The 18,382-nt window shown below is 42.0% G+C and overlaps 1 protein-coding gene across 6 annotated transcripts in view; it reads left to right on the top strand.

The window, feature by feature from the left end:
• The window catches only part of CECR2 (CECR2 histone acetyl-lysine reader), a 104,399-nt gene that overhangs the window by 69,664 nt on the left and 16,353 nt on the right, over positions 1 to 18,382 (top strand). For 4 of the 6 annotated variants that reach the window (XM_084766079.1, XM_084766078.1, XM_084766077.1 and 1 more), the window contains exons 8-10: positions 6,550 to 6,633; positions 14,099 to 14,252; positions 16,888 to 17,017. In XM_084766079.1, the coding sequence (XP_084622205.1) occupies positions 6,550 to 6,633; positions 14,099 to 14,252; positions 16,888 to 17,017 (368 nt within the window). The remainder of the gene's footprint in view (positions 1 to 6,549; positions 6,634 to 14,098; positions 14,253 to 16,887; positions 17,018 to 18,382) is intronic. The other 2 variants (XM_084766081.1, XM_084766080.1) reach the window with 1 other exon arrangement.

Below are 18,382 nucleotides of genomic sequence, written 5' to 3'. Positions count from 1 at the left end.
GAAATGTGGCCTGAGTTTGATCTCCCCCACACCCCCCAAAAAATAATCATTTTAGGACCTATCCTGTTTCTCCCTCACAGTGTCAGCCTTTGAACATTGAATTTTTAGGTCTGTGCCAGTTCCTGAGCTGTTTATGGTTTCTCCTACTTCAGTGTAAACTATATGAACTATATTTCAATCTACACACACCCTATACATAATTTCAATCAACATATACAGTATACATTTTCAAACTTTTTTTATTCTCTTTGGATGTTATTCAGAAATGTGGCTCACAGGTTAAAAGTTACATGCTACTCTTGCAGATTACCCAAGTTCAGTTTAGTTTAGTTCCCAGAAGCCGTGTCAGGTGACTCACTACCTTATTCCAGCTCTGGGGTATCCAAAACCTTCTTCTGAACTCCAAAGGATAATTAGGAGTTTTGAAGCTAGCCTAAGCTACATAGTTCCAGAACATTCTGGGCTACAGAGTGAGATCCTATTTTGTTTCCAATTATTTATTCTTTAATAATTATGTACATTTATAATATACTTTAATAATACACCTCTCCCCCTTTCCAGGCTATTCTCTCTTACCCCCTCTCACTCATTTTGAAACCCTTCTTCCCGACACATCTCCCTCTGCTTTCCTGTTTTGTTTTGTTTTCTTGGCCCACTGCATTTAATTAGTTACTTGCGTGGGTGGAGGTTTATTTAATCAAGCAATAGCAACTTATCATTGGTTATACCACTGATGATTATGACTGTTCTTCTAGCAACCATTAATTGCCTATGGCTCTTCAGTTAGTCATTGAAAATCCAGTGACACTCCATTGGAAACACACACACACACACACACACACACACACACACACACAGAGTTATCCATTGCCAATAGCTTCTTGGTTAGGAATGGGACTTTACCATTCACTTTTTCTTCTTGGTGAGTAGATATCTTATCCTGATTAAAACTAAACACATTGTCATTCAGTAATCCCCATGTCACTTGTTAATACTAGCATATGGGAGCTATCTCCACCCCAAATGAAGAATACATTATAATCCATCAGGTTGAGGCTAAACCTACACTGTAATGTTAATAATGCTATTTTAGGAGCCCTTTTCCAATATAATATAGCTGCCACAAAATTATTTTTACAAAACTGGGGATCAGTCTTAGGGTCTTAAGCACGCTAGTCAAGTGCTCTCCTTGTTGAGCTGCATCCTCAGCTTCTGACAAAAGAGGGAAGAAAAAGAAATTTAAAATGGAAAACTATAGAATGTTTGTGTGGAGAACTATAAATGTGATTAAATGTATGTTAAGTAGGATTTACCAGAACCCACTGCAATCCTTTCTAGACAACACAAGTGACTCTGTGCTTAAAACTTTAAAAATCACTGAAAATAAATGCATGTATAGTGCCAGCAAGTTTATCAATAATCTTAAGAGTTGTACCTAATCTTTATGGGAAAAAAATCTTAAAATGTTAGTATGTAACTTCAAACTCTTATATATTCAGAGCTATCTGATCTTAGAAGGAAAGGCTAAATTCACTGTCCACTATTCAGTTCCCAGCACAATAACAATATCCTCCAAAGCAGAATGAATCTGTGTAAACACTATGGCAAACCTAGTGTAGTGGTCTACCGTGTTCTTAAACATGCATCAGTGAATTGGAAGCACTCACAAAGGATCTTCATTTAATAGTTCTTAAGCTAGAGAGATGTTTATCTACATAGTGGCCTTTCCTGTACATGGCAGTTAGCACTTGAATTATATTCAGCATACTGTAACAGGTCTCTCTTCATATACATTGTACTTGGTAATTGTAATTGTAGTTTTAAGTATTATAAAAGCAGGAAAATAAAACAGATACTTCTTTTTTTAAGATTATAATTACTGTATTTCTCTGTTCCTTTCCTCTCTCCAAACTCTCTCAGATACCTCTCCCTGCTCATCTTCAAATTCATGGCCTCTTTTTTTTTTCTTTTTCCATTTACATTTTAAAGATTTATTTATTTATTGTATGTGAGTGCTTTATCTGCAGAAGAGGGCTCCAGATCACATTATAGATGGCTGTGAGCCACCATGTGGTTGCTGGGAATTGAACTCAGGACTCTAGAAGAGCAGGTGGTGCTCTTAACCACTGAGCCATCTCTCCAGCCCTTCATTTATATTTAAAATATAGGCTGCTCAGTCCATATAAAATTATGGGTGTGAATGTTTTTAGAGCTGAGTGTTTAGCACTGGACAACCAGTAGATGTGATCTTCCCTGGGGAGGACCAGCATTCCTCAGTTGCCTTTGGTTCTTGTCTGCTCTTGGCTTGGTACCCAATGATGGGGGGCAGGTGAGAGAGAATGAATGAGTGTAAGAGTGTACCTCAATGCAGCCTAGTTAGAGGCTGATACTGTTCTTAGAAGAGCTGCATTACCAGAGAGTGTCATAAACTCAGTGACACTCCCCGTACTCCATATCCAGCCTGTGCCTGTATACACACTCCAAGGTCATGTACAGTTGAGACGGAATTCACATTTTGGAACCCACTGTGGAAGGAGAAAAATAGTTCTTGAAAGTCATCCTCTGACCTCTACAGGCATGTGCACAGCCTCACATACTTATAATAATAATTGGAAAATAAAAAAATGTTTTTTAAAAAGTTAAGCTGAGGGACACAACTAATTCTAGCCCTTGGATGTCAGAGGTAAGAGAATTGTCAATAATTGGTGGACAGCCTGGTCTACACAGCAAGATCATGCCAGCCAGGGTGTCCCAGAGTTGAGACCATGTCTTAAACCTGCCCCAGCCCTCCCCCAGAAAACTGTTAGTCCTGAAAATCTGCTTGTCAAATTGGAGTAAAGGAAAAGATTGAAGGGGACTTAGTTTAGCAGTGCTTTTGTTTTTCAAGTGTGTGTACGGGCTTTTGTCAAAAATAAAACTTGAAGATCAGTGTTTATGTAAGTGGGTCACAGAGAACTCCTATGGTAAGGTATTGGTGAAGTCAGGACACTTAATGCTGAATGCTTAATACTTTTTCCTGTTTATTTGCTTGATCTGGCTGTTAATTTACCACATCCCATCCTAATTTATAAAATAAGTTAGCAGTAAAAATTATCTGTCAAATGTGAAAATCAGAAGAATTATGAGTACAAAGAACATGATACAAATAGTCATCAAATTTTCCCCTTAAGCTCTGTGTATAGGAGACACAACAACCTGAGCAGTGGTCACGAGGATCTGTGAAAGGACTGGCTTCTCAGATTTTGTTTAGCTGTTGTGCTCTGGTGACCCAGTGGATAGGTACATGTATCTCTGAATTGCAATTTCATTTTTCTGATTAGCAAAGTAAACTACTATCTTTACGCAAAGCTTTTTTATAGGAATTAAACAAAAGAACCAATTGACTCCCTCCCTTTTTTGTTTGTTTTTATTATTCGACACAGGGTTTCCTTGTGTAGCCTTGGTTGTCCTGGACTCACTCTGTAAACCAGGCTGTCCTCGAACTCAATGATTCGCCTGTCTCTGCCTCCCCAGTGCTGGGGTTAAAGACGTGCGCCAACACACCTGGCTGCACTCCCTTCATTGTTGGTGGACGCTAACTGTGTGTTTGTTTGAGAGTGGGTCTCTGTGTATCCCTGACTGGTCGGAAACTCAGATTTTTCTGCTTCTGCTTCTTCCCAAGTGCTGGGATCAAAGGTGTGTGCTCCCATGCACAGTAACATTCTATATTTCTTAACAAAATAAATCCTGGTAGAGAAAAGACTTGATAATTAGGGGATAGGATAGTAAACTTTGAAAGTCTGAGGAGAGGGCCTGAGAGAGGTCTCCATGGTTCAGAGCCTTTACTGCTCTTAGGCTCTGCACTCCCCACACCCACATTAGGCAGCTCCCCACCGCTATGACTCTAGTTCCAGGAGATCTGATACCCTCTAGAGGTGTGGGGAAGTCTCAAGTGTGGCTTTTGAAGAGTATGTAAAAGTTGTGTTTTTTTTTTTAATTAAAATTAAGCCAGGGTGTGGTAGCACAAGCATATATAATTCCATTACTCGAGAGGCTCAGACTGGAGGATTGCTAAGAGTTCTAGGCCATGCTGGACTTCATAGCAGAAAAGAAAGAAAGAATCAACTATTGTTGAGAAATTCCAACCTGAAGATGATACTAGTAGAACAGAAAGAAGTTTGCACTGTGCCTTACCTCCCCCCCCCCACCCCTGCCCCCAGATTCCTTTACCCTCACACTCCCCCAAGACAGGGTTTCTCTGTGTAGTCTTGGCTGTCCTGGACTCACTTTATAGACCAGGCTGGACTAGAACTCAGAGATCCTCTTACCTCAGCCTCCCCAAGTGCTGAGATTACAGGCGTACGCCACCACACCAGGCTTGCAAATGTCTATTTATATAGTGTCTGTTGACCTGTTTATTTCTAGTTATGTGTTCCTATCAGAGCTATGAAGTATTGTAATGATAAGTAAAATTTACAGTTACTGTATAAATAGGTACAACTTCATCGTATAAATTAGTATATTGATGATGTGTGACATTAGTATACTGATGATGTGTGATATATCTAATGTAGACTACATTATTATTACTCTTCAACCTTTATTTATAAATATTATGGTATAGTAGAATTTTACACAAACACAAATCAGATTGTTAATAAAAGCAAATGCTGGCTAACCTTGTGATTGTAAAAGGTTTTTTGGAGAACATACAGAATTCAAACTATCATTTATTTTTAATTATATCCAAAGATTAGTGGGTTTACTTGCTAATCTATAGGCATCTATTGAGACATAGGTGTTATAGAGTTGTAAATTATTTTTGTCTAGCAAACAAAAAAACAAGTAACTACCAATTTTATGGCCTATAGTGTTGCTGGAGATTATCCTGCTTAATGTCTAGGCCAGGGGTCTATCCTGATACCGGCCAAAATAGCCAGTTTTTCTAATGTTCCGTTTGTTACCCATTGAATATTTTGGGTTTCTTTTTGTTTTTATTTAGTTGAATAAAATATTTGACTCATGTTCACTTTTAAAATCAAAACAATAAGGGTATAGAGCACTGAAAGTATTAGTGTTTGGTGGCCTATAAACATTAGCAACTTCATAATAATTATATCTGTATACATTGTCTCCACAAAAGCCGATAGTAGATGGATGTAGTGGTGCACAAATTTTATCCCAGCATTCCTAGCATTTGAGAGGTACAGGTAGTCAGATGTCTGCGTGGGGGCAGGGACTGATCACCCTCTGTATCAATAATAGCATATCCTTCTTTCATCTAACATGACAAAGTTGGAGTAAAACTGGTGTTGGCTTCCTATAGTATTTGCATAGTAAATTGGCAAGATTTCCTTTGGAAACAGTGCTGTGTTGAGTTTATGTCTTAAGTGTAAGAGATACTCCCAGTAGAACTGTAAGCTTTATAAAAGATACACTTACAGACTTGTTGCGGTGGAGACTGCCTAAGAGCTTTGAAGATGGGCTTGAAAGGGTAGAGGAACATAGCATCTTTGGTGCTTGTGATTGTGTTTGCCCTGGGAGCTTAGAAAAAGAAAAGCTGTATCTGCAGTGTCTTAAACTGTCAAGAACCAGTCCTTGTTGTTGAGAGGTTTGTTGTTGTGTGGGATTGTTCCTTAACTTACTCTTTTCTTTTTTTTTTTTCTTTTCTTTCTTTTTTTTTTTTTTAAGATTTATTTATTTATGATGTATACAACATTCTGCCTGCATCTGTGCCTGCCTGCCAGAAGAGGGCATCAGATCCCAGTATAGATGGTTGAACTACCATGGGGTTGCTGGGAATTGAACTCAGGACTTCTGGAGGAGCAGGCAGTGCTCTTAACATTTGAACCATCTCTCCAGCCCAATTTTACTTATTCTATTAATAATTTCTGGGACACCCCCACCTCCATCCCAGAGTGCTTGTGCGCACCACATGATCTCAAGGTCAGACTTAATAGCAGCTGTCTAGACCCTCTGGGGCAGCTATTGCCTGCCGGCCTTTTAATGGATCATGTGACTTCAGGTGTTCCTGATGGCCTCTTTCAGAACCATTCACTCAAATGAATGTGATAAAATAATTTTCTCTTTTTCATTTGAAGAAGGTCTTGTTTGTTTGTTTGTTTTGATGGTAGGTATGTTGGTTTTGTTGATGTTGTTTTGGGGTTTTTTGAGATAGTGCCTGGCAGTGTATCCAGGCTGGCCTGAGACCCAGGGTCCTCCTCCCTTAACCCTCCAAATGTTGGAAGTGTTAGGTATGACTATTACAACCAGCTAGAAAAAGTTGTTTTAAGGTTGGAATATCTCTTGCCAGTGATGAAGATTTTCACAAGAAATGCTTCGTTGTCAGTGCCTTTTGAGTTGTTATTTGTATTTGCTAAGTACCTAACCAGCTGAACAGTTGTTTCCCCCGATCATCCTACAAGATAGACACCTGTGGCCCCTACTAGCTAAATTAGTTACCAGTGTGCCTCAATGGCCATTCTGCTGGTGGCAACAGTAGCGGCAGCATCAGTAGCTGAGAACACCCTAATCTATCTTTTCCTTTCTCTTCCTCACTTCTAACTGTAGGGAAAACGTCCACAGCGCACAAAGCCAGAGTTGCAACATAGGTTTATGTCTGACCACCTGTCCGTCAAATCCATCAAGCTAGAGGTGAGTGTGTCTGAGAGTCAAAAATGTATTTAAAAGGGATAGTTCCATTTCATTATTCCTTGCCTTCAAAAAAAAGTCTAAATCTCAGATATTCACTGAAGATTATTATTTGCATGGTCTTTCTGGGAGAAGAAGATGAAGATGGGAGATTGGCCACATTCCTTTATCTTACTGCTCTCTTGGTGACAGGCATACATTTACCGTGGATGTAAATGGCAAGCTCATGAATACAAAGACAGAGAAAACTGAAGCCAGGCACAGAGAAGGGAGTCTAGGCAGAGGGATTTGGCCTTACTGTGTGAGGTAGCTAGAAATCTGATGGATGACAGTGGGTCTGGAATTAAAGCCTAAGCTCTTCCTCCCCACAGGAGCAATGTAAACAAAAGCTCCAGAGCAGAAAGTAGAACAGTGTAGTCAAAGAACAGTGTGTATTTGCATGTGGCTGGCATGTTAAGACATGCTGTGATACACGGTGGGAAAATGGAGACATCGCCAATTTCTGGGGTCTCCTGGCTCTCATACCGTGTTCAGTAGGAAAGAATAAGGAGGGAGTCATGTGCAGCTGGCTCCAGCACGTGCGCTGCTCAGGAGGGACGCTCTGGCCCACACGTCCAGTGGATCACTAGCTCCTAGGGCAGGGCAAGAAAGGATGCTACTGCCTCAGGTGGGAATCTGCAGTGCAGTATTAGGTGGGATCAACTAGATAATACTAAGAATGTTTTTTCCTTAGAGCCAGGATGTTTCTGACTGTGGCACATTTTAGCTGCTCATGGTTTGAGCTAGTGTTCTGCTGTAGGAAACCAGAGTGTATTTTTATTCACCAAGCTGGCTGGTGAGTATGCATGTGTGAACACAGAGGTAGTGGAGAGTGAAGTGAAGGGCTAGGAAACCTGTTCACCCTTATCTGTCTCTGCTCCAGGAAGGTGGTAGGAGGCTGCCTTGACTGTTCAGGGGCTTTCGTGGCATGTGCTACCCTGCTTCATCTTCTCAAAGCCTGGCTAGCTATCAGATTCTCTCCCGTTCCAACTGTTTATCTCCTTTTGGCAATGTGTTCCATTGCATATGTAGTCAGATCAGTGGTCACGCAAAGCTTTGCCTTAGGTCACAGTTGTTTTGCTCTGTCACCATGCCTTGTGCTAGCTTGTGAAGTTGCAGAGTTATATAGAAAAATAGTCACATTTTTGTGGCTCGTAATGAAAGTTATGACACCTTGTGTTCTTTGTAAGGTTTTATTGACTTTATTTTTATTTAGGCAAAATGTGGTTTGTGCCTATAGTTCTACTGCTGCAGAAAGCAGGTTCAGGAGGATTATAAATTTAAGGTCAACCTGGAGTGGGATTCTCTCAACTCTCCTTCCCCCTCACACAGATAATGGAGGGGCATTCTTTAGTTTCTATAACTCTCTTGGTTTTTTTAAGCTAGGTAGTGCTTGTATGGACTAGGCTTGCCTTAGACACCTGAGTGCTAGGAGGTGCATACCACTACATGTGGTTCCTGTTTAACCCTCACATGACAATTCTGCAGTAACATGCCAGCTCCTTCCTGGTACTCCTTAGCTTGGTAGTGGCCTTTGTGACTGATGCCGAGTTTGGTTCTGAGTAGTTTCCAGCTCTTCTTTACTAGATTTATTGCCTTGAACCTCCTTGAAAGCTGCTTCCTGCTCACTGCTTCAGGGCCTAATAATTCCCTCAGAGTGTCTGCCAGTCAGACTACCACAGAACCTCCTCATGACTGCAGGCAGAAGCTTGAGGCCACTCACACTTCTTTCCCTCTTTACAGAGTTTTAAAATTCTGTTTAGTTTGAAGTAAAGGAAACCACCTGATACAGACATTTTGGAGTTTGTGTTTTGACACCTGTTCTACATAGAAACTGGCTGGTGCTCTTGTCTCCAGAGCAGAAATCTTTGGTCTTTTGACGCCTTTGTTTATGCAGGCACCAATCACCCAGTGTTATCGCCTCAGAGAGCCTTCTAACTGTGACTTCTGGGGAAAATATCAGTGGAGAGACATTGATATTTGTCAGTAGGCCCTCCCTAGTGGGTGTCTAGGGAGCAGTGTATGATGCTGTGATGTCAAGTGTGTTTATGGTAGCAAAGCTGAGAGTGACTCTGGACCCATGTGCTGGCTTACAGAGCATGGACACTGCTTCAACTAGAGTTTCTAGTTAATAATCCTTTTTGGAGGGTGTCACAATGGCTCCTTAGTAGCATCTCACTAAGATGCCTTCATGATTCTAAAAGATCTCTTTCTTACCTATAAGGCATTTAACCACCAACCACTATAGAATTTGCAGTTGACACTTTTCTGGTTTTATGAGACAGGGTGTCACTCAAGTAGTTCTGATTGTTCTGGAACTCAAAGTGTAGCCCATGCTAGACTTGAACTTAATGATTTTCCTTCCTCAGTCCCCTGATTGTAATTCACTTATGTGCTACCATGCCCAACAGACCTCTTTTATAGGGAGAAATTGCAACCTAAGACTGTTTGAGAGGCTAGAAAGATGGCTGAGCACTGCTGTTCTTGTTAGGACCAGAGTTTGGTTCCCAGTTACCCACATTGGGTGGCTCACAACCACCTTAATCGAATGCCCTCTTCTGGCCTCCACAGGTACCCACGTGCATATATGTATACTTAACAGAGATATACACTCATAAATAGGGGCCAGGCGTGTTGACACATACCATTTAATCCTAGCTCTTGGGAAGCAGAGATTGAAGCAAGCCTGGTCTAGAGAGTTCCCAGGTGAGCCATAGTGAGACCCTGTTTCAAATAAATCTTTCTGTAGTAAAGACAATATAAGATTTACACATACATACAGTGGTTAGTATTTTGTTGTTTCACTTGTTGTATCAGTTCTTTTTTCCTTTAACTTTTATTTATAGATCTATTTGTTTATAGTAAATGGCACAAGTACATGCTGGGACACACATGGAGTAAGGGGGTTGGTAACTTAACGAGCCATTTCTCTCCTCAGTCTATCAGGCTTAACAGCAGGTACCTTTTACTGATGAAACACCTTGCCAGTAGTGGGTTTTTAATAGTTAGAACCCTTTTCAGGAAGGAAGTCCTGGGACTTAGATTGCTCAGCAGTTAAGAGCACTGGATGCTCTTGGGACGACCTAGGTTTTAAATGACCTGACTTTGGGTCCCAGCATTCACGTGTCGGCTCCCTTTCTGGCGATATTTGATGCCCTCTTCTGGCTTTCACAAGCATAAGGTGCATATACATACATACAGGCAAACTTTCACGAAAATAACAATAAATAAAATCATAAAAGAAAGGAGTCCTAACAGGGAGGCAAAAAAGTAAATCCTTTGTTTAGCACTCAGCCTGGAGAGGTAGCTCAGTGATTAAGAGCACTGTCTGGTCTTCCAGAGTTCCAAGGTTCAATTCCCTACAACCACATGGTGGCTCATAGTCATCTATAATGTGATCTGGTGCCCTCTTCTGTCCTGAAGATAGAAGATAATATGCATAAAATAAATAATTTTTTTTTCCCTAAAGGGAAGCACTCTGGCAGTAAGCACAGGAATTTTCTGACAAATCTTTGTTGCACAGCATGGATTTTTCCTCCAGATGTGTAGTTCAGGTGTCACTTCTGTGAAGTAGTTGTAGGGATTGATGTGAGGAAACAAGCCTAGGCCATCTCCATCATAGCAATGCCAAGTGTGGAAGTAATTCCAGATAAAGTGATCTAAGAATAGAAGGAATGAATAATAGAGGTAGAACTCTGCCCAGTCTGGTGTCTCTGCCTGTAATCCTAACAGCAGAGGCAGAAGCAGGATGCTCACTGAACGTTGGAGGCTGCTATGGTTTACACAGTGAGTTGCAAGAGGGCTGCCTGGTGAGACTCTCTAAACAAAACAAAACAAAATTAGAATGGGTGGCAGTGGCGGTGCTAATCCCAGCACTCTGGAGGCAAAGGCAGGTGGACCTCTGAGTTCCAAGACAGCCTGGTGTACAGAGCAACTTCCAGAAACCCTGTCTGGAAAGCCAAAAACAAACAGAATAGAGGGAGGGGTCAAGGCATGCAAGCATAAGCAGGTGTGGGCTTTTAACCTCAGTTGGTAAAAGATTTGGAGAGCTTCCAAGTTTGGGTTTAAAGATGCTATGAATCCAGGTTACTCAGCTATTAATATCCAGTATGCTCATGCTCAACATATATATTAACACACTCCCCCCCTTTGTTTATACAGTCTCTGTAACCTGGCTGCCCTGGAACCCAATGTGCAGAACAGGCTGGCCTCAACTTTACATAGATATTTCTGTCTCTGTCTCCTAAGTGCTGGGATTAAGGGTGTTCACCACAATGCCTGGTACTTATATTAATAGTGTGCCTATAATCCCATCATTTGGCAAGTGGAATTTCTGTGTTTGTAGGCTAGATCCAACCTTTTGTGACTTAATATTGCTTTGTTTTGTTTTGGTTTGGTTTGGTTTGGTTTTTGGTTTTTTGAGACTGCGTTTCTCTGTGTGGCCTTGGCTGCCCTGGAACTTGCTTTGTAGACCAGGCTGACCTAGAACTCCAAAGGTCCTGAGTTCAATTCCCAGCAACCAGATGATGGCTCAGAACCATCTATAATGAGATCTGGTACCCTCTTCTGGCCTGCAGGCTTTACACTGTGTACGTCATAAACAAACAAACAGTAAACAAACAAACAATTGCGAAAAGAAAGGCACTTGCCACCAAGCCTGATGACCTAATAGCAGTCAGTGCTTGGGATCCACGTGGTAGGAGAGAATCAACTTCTCAAGTTCCACATTCACTGCGGTATAAATGAGCCCTCACAAACATGATAAATAGGTAAGTAGATCAGTAATTGACATTATCCCAGCAGAGGCAGGTGGCTCTCTGTGAGTTTGGAGGACAGCCAGGGCTACAATAAAAGCAAACCAATTAAAAAAAAAAAAAACAGTTTGAGTGTTGTGCTAACTTCTCCAATAGCCATGTGCATTTATCTTTGCTCTCCTGCATAAAGGCCACTTGTCCAGTGGAGAGAAGTGACTGTAGAAGGTTCTTATGTCCTCTCTCACACTCCCAGTTAGGGTATGCTAGTTCTTCTGTTGACACCTAAGTTATTCTTCTGTTGTGCAGCTTGTCATGACTACGCACACTCACGTGTGAGCACACATACACATACACAAATACTCTAATTCTGGTGGAGTGGCTCAGCAGCCAAGAGTACATACAGCTCTTGCAGGGGACCTGGTTCGGGACTTAACACACCCACTAACACCAGCTCTAGGTGCATCTGACACCTTGTTGTAACCTTTCACATCAGCACAAAATCTGAACAGAAAAGTGAAAATAATTTCTGTGTTCCTAGCTACAGAATAGTCCAGCCAACTTATTCTTTTTTCCCCATGATTTAATTTTTGAAAAAATTTATGTGTGTTGGTGTTTTGCTGACATATATGTCTACGTGGGGGTGTTGAGTCCCCTGGAACTGGAATTACAGACAGTTGTGAACTGCCTTGAGGGTGCTGGGAATTGAACTTGGGTCTTCTGGAAGAGCAGCCAGTGTTTTTAATCACTGAGTCATCTCTCCAGTCCCCATGTCAAGCCACATTATTTTTTTTCCAAGCCACATTCTATTCAAAAATATACAATGTAAACTTTCTTAAGAAGGCGGTTTTGGCCCTGCCTTCCTTCCTCTATTTTACCTTACCTTTGATTTGAGTTCTTAAGCAGCAATATGCCCAGGGAGTATCTGCAATCTTTCATGCATTTGCCTAGCATTTCACCATTTTCTAAACAATCTGAATAACTTCCAAATAGTGTCTATGTACTCCATCCTGTTCCTCTGCTTTCCCCCCCCTGCCTCTGCCTCCCTGAGTCCTGGATTGTAGGCCTGTGCTACCACTCCTGGCTTCCTGTATCCTGCTCCTGTATCTTGTTGTTGTTTAGTTGGTTGTTGTTGGTGGTGGTGGTGGTGGTGTGTGTATGTGTGTGTGTGTGTTGAGAATAGGGTATCTGTATACCTGTTCCTGTAACTTAAGTCAAAGCAGCTATTCTTTTCATCAGGCCTCAAGTATTTTTTATTGTTTTGTAATTAAAAGTATACAGGCCAGAGATACATGAAGAATTCCATCCCTATCACTCCATAAAGCCAGGCGTGGTAGCACTTGCCTATAATTCCAGCATTTGGGCAGTGGGCACAGGACAATCAGGTTTAAGGTCACCCTCAAATACATAGTAAGTTTGAGGCCAGCCTGGCCTACAGACATCAACTGAGCTACAGGGGATAGTTAGAGCCCTCAATCAATAAAGGGTTCACCTCATAAACATGAGGACCTCTCTTTAATCCCTGACACAAAATAGCATGGCGGCATGTGGTGGTGGACAAGTAGGAACAGGGTTTCTTGGGCTCCCTGGACAGCCAAGCTAGCTAGCTGGTTGGTGAGCTAGACCATGAGACACCCTGACCCAAAGGAAGTAGATAGTACCTCTGGCACTCACATATACACGTACACCTCAAGACAGGATTGGACGTGGTGTGGCATACCTTTAATCCTGGGCATAGTCAGGCGGATCTCTGAGCTCAAGGCCAGCCTGGCCTGAAGAGCAAGTTCCAGGCCTACCAGGGCTATACAGTGAGACTCTGGGAGTGGGGTGGGGGCACACAGCTGAGATGGATCATTAGATTGAGGACAGCCTTGACAACATAGAGAGTTTCAAGTTAGCTTATACTATAAGATCAGACCCTATTAATAAAAAAAAGTTAGCCAGTTTGATAGCACGCACACCTTTAGTCCTAGCATAAATAGGCTCTCTGAATTTGAAGACAGCCTAGACTACATACGAGACCCTGTCTGGGGGAGCAAGGGAGAAGAAAAAGTAAAAGAAAAGGGGGGGAAAAGCTTAAAAATAAACTCTTAGCCCCAAAACTTAAAACCGCAGCTCTGCTGTTGTGTATGTGCATGTTTGCCTCTGTGTGTCTGTGCATTGTAAGTATGCAGTGCTCAAAGTGGCCAAAAGAATGTGTCAGTTCCCCCTGGAACTGATATTACAGAGAGTTGTAAGCTGCCATGTGAGTGTTGGAAGCCTGAACCTGGCTTCTCTACAAGGTCAGAAAGTATTCTTACCCACTGACCTCTCTCTCCAGCCCAGTTTGGTTTGAGACATGGTCTCACTGTGTAACCCTGGCTGGCCTTGAACTCTGCCTCCCAAGTGCTGGGAGTAAAGGCATGCACCACTGCATATCTTGTTTTGTCTTTTGAGAATCTTTTGGAAGACTAGACTCTCCTCAAACTCATAATCGTCAGTGCTAGGATTCTGGTGTGTATCTTGTATGTTGTAATATTCATGTATTTTTGTACATTTATACACACATTTCACAGATAATAAAATCAGTCTGTATTTGAAATTCAGTCCTGTCTACTGGTAAACTAGCTCTTAACTCAGTGAAAAGGTACCTTGCAGTTGTTGTCCATTGACCCTCAGTGCTTTTTGCCTCCTAACAGGAGACTCCCATGCTCACCAAAGTGGAGAAACAGAAGCGCAAGGAGGAAGAGGAGGAACGGCAGCTGCTCCTCGCAGTGCAGAAGAAGGAGCAAGAGCAGATGTTGAAAGAGGAGAGAAAGCGGGAATTGGAGGAAAAGGTGAAGGCAGTGGAAGGTATGTGGAGGTTCAAGGGTGAGAACACGGGGCCAAAGCATCCTTCATCTTACTGTTTCTGTCTGTTTCTACTTAAATGTCCTGTAAACCGCCCTGTGTTCTGTCATGTTTACTCTTCTGATTTCAGTCTTGCTTCCTTTACATTCTGCCAAAGCCACTTGGATTCTCATTCTCAATGTGCCTTTCTGTTAATGGGATTTCAACTGTGTCCTACACTTTTTTTTTGCTTTTTTTTTTAATTGAAAAATAAAATCATTCATATTACATCTCATTTGTTATCCCATCCCATGCATCCTCTCATTCCCCCTGCCTCCTGCTTTCACCCCATTCCCCTTCCCTATGACTGTGACTTAGGGGGGACCTCCTCCCCCTGAATATGATGCTAGGGTATCAAGTCTCTTCTTGGTAGTCTGCTATCCTTCCTCCGAGTGCCATTGGGCCTCCCCATCAAGGGGACATGGCCAGATATGGGGTACCAGAGTTCGTGTAAAAGTCCCCAGTCTCCACTTAACAGTGGAGAATGTTCTGTCCCTTGGCTAGATCTGGATAGGGGTTTGATGATGACTGCACGTATTGTCCTTGGTTGGTGCCTTAGATCGAGCAGAACCCCTGGGCCCAGATCTGACCATCATAGTGTTCTTCTTGTAGGTTTGTAGGACCCTCTGGATCCATCTATTTCCCTATCTCCTATATTTTTCTCACCTAGAGTCCCAGTAGGATGCTCTCACCTCTATCCCACTTTCCCGGTAAAGTGAAGACTTTCATGAGACATGCCCCTTGGGCTAGTGTCCAGTTATAAGTGAGTATATACCATTTGAGTCTCTCTGCTTCTGGGTTAGCTCACTCATGATCATTTCTAGTTCAATCCATTTGTTCACAAATTTCGGAAATTCCTTGTTTTTAATAGCTGAGTAGTATTCCATAGTGTAAATGTACCCCAGTTTCTTTATCCGTTCTTCTACTGAGGGACACTTAGGCTGTTTCCATTTTCTGGTTATTATAAATAAGGCTGCTATGAACATGGTTCATTTGGTTTTTGTTTGTTTGTTTGTTTTGTTTTGTTTTTCAAGACAGGGTTTATCTTGTAGTCCTGGCTGTCGCTTTGTAGACTAGGCTGTCCTTGAACTCTGCCTCCCCAGTGCTGGTATTAAAAGTGTGTGCCACCACGGTCCCATACTTTATATAGAAATTTTAAAAAGAAAAAGCGTCCAAGTGGTGGTGATGCACGCCTTTAATCCCAGCTACCAAGGAGCCATTGTGAAACCCTCCAAAGAATTACTTTGAACAACTTCCTGCCTACCTCCCAAGTGCTAAAATTACAGATGGGCAACACCACTCCCAGATTATGTGCACCTGCATGCCTAGGACTTCCTGCATGCTAGGCAAACTGTCATCTACTGAACTGCATCTCTAGCCTGGATTTTTCTTTTGGGTGGCATATCAGAATGTTGCCTTTAGTCTCACTGGTGCCAGGGAGCTTTCTTAGACTCCAACTGCAGTCTTGGTTTAGTAAGATTTTTCTTTTGTCTATATATTTATTTGTTTTTGTTTTGCTTATTAGAGACAGGATCTCTCATAACCATATAATTGGCATGAACATCACAGTGCAGACCAGACTGGCCTTGAACTCACATATATCCATCTGCCTCTGTCTTTTTGAGTACTTGTCTATAGTTTTACAATGCAAAGGGTAACACTTCAGTTGCTGTCTTGGATAGCAGTAGTATTTACCAGCTGTTTTAATGTACATCAGTGGGTTTTTTTGTTTTTTTGTTTTCTCTCTCTGTCTCTGGGTCTTCCTCCCTCCCATTCTCTCTCCCTCTCCTTATGGCTTTTTTCTTTTTGGTAAAAAGTAATAATACATTACAATATATCTCTCTTTTTGTGTGTATGTGTGTGTCTCTTTGATATGACCTCATAATGTGGCCCAGGTTGGCCTAGAATTTGCAGTAATCCTCCTGCCTCAGCCTCCCAAGCACTCTGATTATAGGTGTGACCACACCTAGCTGAGGTAGTTCTTTGAAGTAACTTTTTAATTTTATGTGCATTGGTGACTTTCCTGCATGTACATCTGTGTGAGGGTGTCAGGTCCTCTGGAATTGGGGTTACAGACAGTTGTCAGCTGCCATGCTGGACCCAGGTCCTCTGGAGGACCAGTGCTCTTGACCACTGAACCATCTCTTTAGCCCCCAAAATGACATTTTTTTAAATGCACCCATTCTGTAACAATCACTGTTCTAGGCTTATGGTAATGAACAAAATAGGTTAATCCTTTTGTGGGATTTATAAACAACTATTGCACAAATATGAGTAGTGTTGACTGCTCAGAAGTGGGCTTATGTATCCCAGTGCCTGGAAGGACCAGACAGCAGAATCAAGAGTTTAGGTCTTGGCTATGTAGTGAGGTTGAGGCTAACCTGAGATAAATGAAACCCTTCTTGAAAAAGAAAAGCAAAAAGTTTCATGATTAAAGTGACATTTTACTGGGATTATCACAGATTTTGTCTGATATGGCATTTGAATAAAATGAATGAAGTTGCCGAGTGTGTAACTGATGGTGACAGTGGGCTCAAAGAAGGCCACGGAGCAGCAAATGCAAATGCTCATTTGGATTGTGTTAATGTGTTGGTTATAGATCGAGCTAAGAGGAGAAAGCTCAGGGAAGAGCGGGCATGGCTGTTGGCTCAAGGCAAGGAGCTTCCCCCAGAACTTTCCCATTTGGACCTGAATTCTCCTATGAGGGAAGGAAAGAAGACCAAGGACTTGTGAGTATTTATAGCAGCAACAATAGCAGCTGACCATGCTAGTGAGCACTTCTCTCTGAGAGCACTCGCCGAGCCTGGAGCCGACACATGAGAGGATTGACTGCTGTCCTCCATGAGTGCACACACACAATAAATAAGCTTCAGTTTTTAAAGAAGCCAGACAGTAGTGGTGCACACCTTTAATCCCCGCACTTGGGAGGCAGGGCAAAGTAGGTATCTGAGTTTGAGACCAGCCTGGTCTACAGAACTAGTTCTAGGACAGCCAGGGCTACACAGAGAAATGGTATCTTGAAAAACCCAAAAAGCCCAGCAGTTAACACTTCCTAGTCACTGGAATTTGAGTCAGAGCTCCCATGTGCCAGCTCACAAGTCTCTTTAGCTACAAGAGGATCTGACACAAATGCATACATATGATTAAAAAATAAAATTCTTAGTTAAAAAAAACTTCTATCATTTAATCCTTGTAACAGACAGGCCTATTTGGGAGCCAGTGGCTTTGCCATTTTAATGTTAAGAAAGGATAACAAGGGTTAGTGGTAAGCCTTAAATTCGTTTTGTATTTTGTTGTGTTGTGGTTTTCCAGACAGAGTTTCTCTGTGTAACACTGGTAGTCACACCTGACCCAAATCCACACATACCCACATACACCCTTTAAGTGACCCTATATCACCAGAATCTTTATTTATTGGGAATTGTTTCTTGGAAGTGTGTAGACCGTTGACATTTGTTTGTTTGTTTGTTCAGCAGTGCTGAGTTTTGAGCCCTAAGACTTGAAGGATGTCAGGTAGTGCTCTAGCACTAAGCTCAGCTCAAACCTATGTCTAAAGGCTGGAACTCACCATTCTGGTACCTCAGCTTCCTCAAGTGCTGGGGTTACAAAAGTGCCCCCGTGTTCAGTGAGCACTTTTTAAATTTTAAAATAGTTACTTTTGCAGGGTATAGTGTTGCACATAATACCCAGCAGGTGTGCATAGTGGGCAGGCTGAAGATAGGCCAAAATAGAAGCCTGGCAACAGGAGGCAAGGTTCGAAAGGAAAACTAGCCACCATTTGGTAAACAAAGGCTGGTGGCTCTCTGATTCCAGGCTAGCCTGCTCTAGATAGCTCAGGACAGCTAGGGCCTATCTCAAAAAAAAAGCAAAAATAAAAAACAACACAGTTCCAGCCAGGTGTGGTAGTAACCCAGCTCTGTAAGGCTGACGCCGAGTGAATTTTGAATCAGCCTGGACTACATAATAATCTCCCGCATGTTTATGTTAATAGTTACAAGTCATAATAAAGTTCTGAAAGGTTTGGGCCAGTTCTTCATTACAGATGGAGTTCATTATAGGGAGTCTGATAGTCCTCCTTAGCTGAAGCCACACCC

Source organism: Acomys minous (genome assembly GCF_964271855.1).
Source record: "Acomys minous genome assembly, chromosome: 17".
In the NCBI taxonomy this organism is placed as follows: Eukaryota; Metazoa; Chordata; class Mammalia; order Rodentia; family Muridae; genus Acomys; species Acomys minous.
Note: the sequence above shows the minus strand (reverse complement) of the source record. Positions and strands in the feature narration are given on the sequence as shown.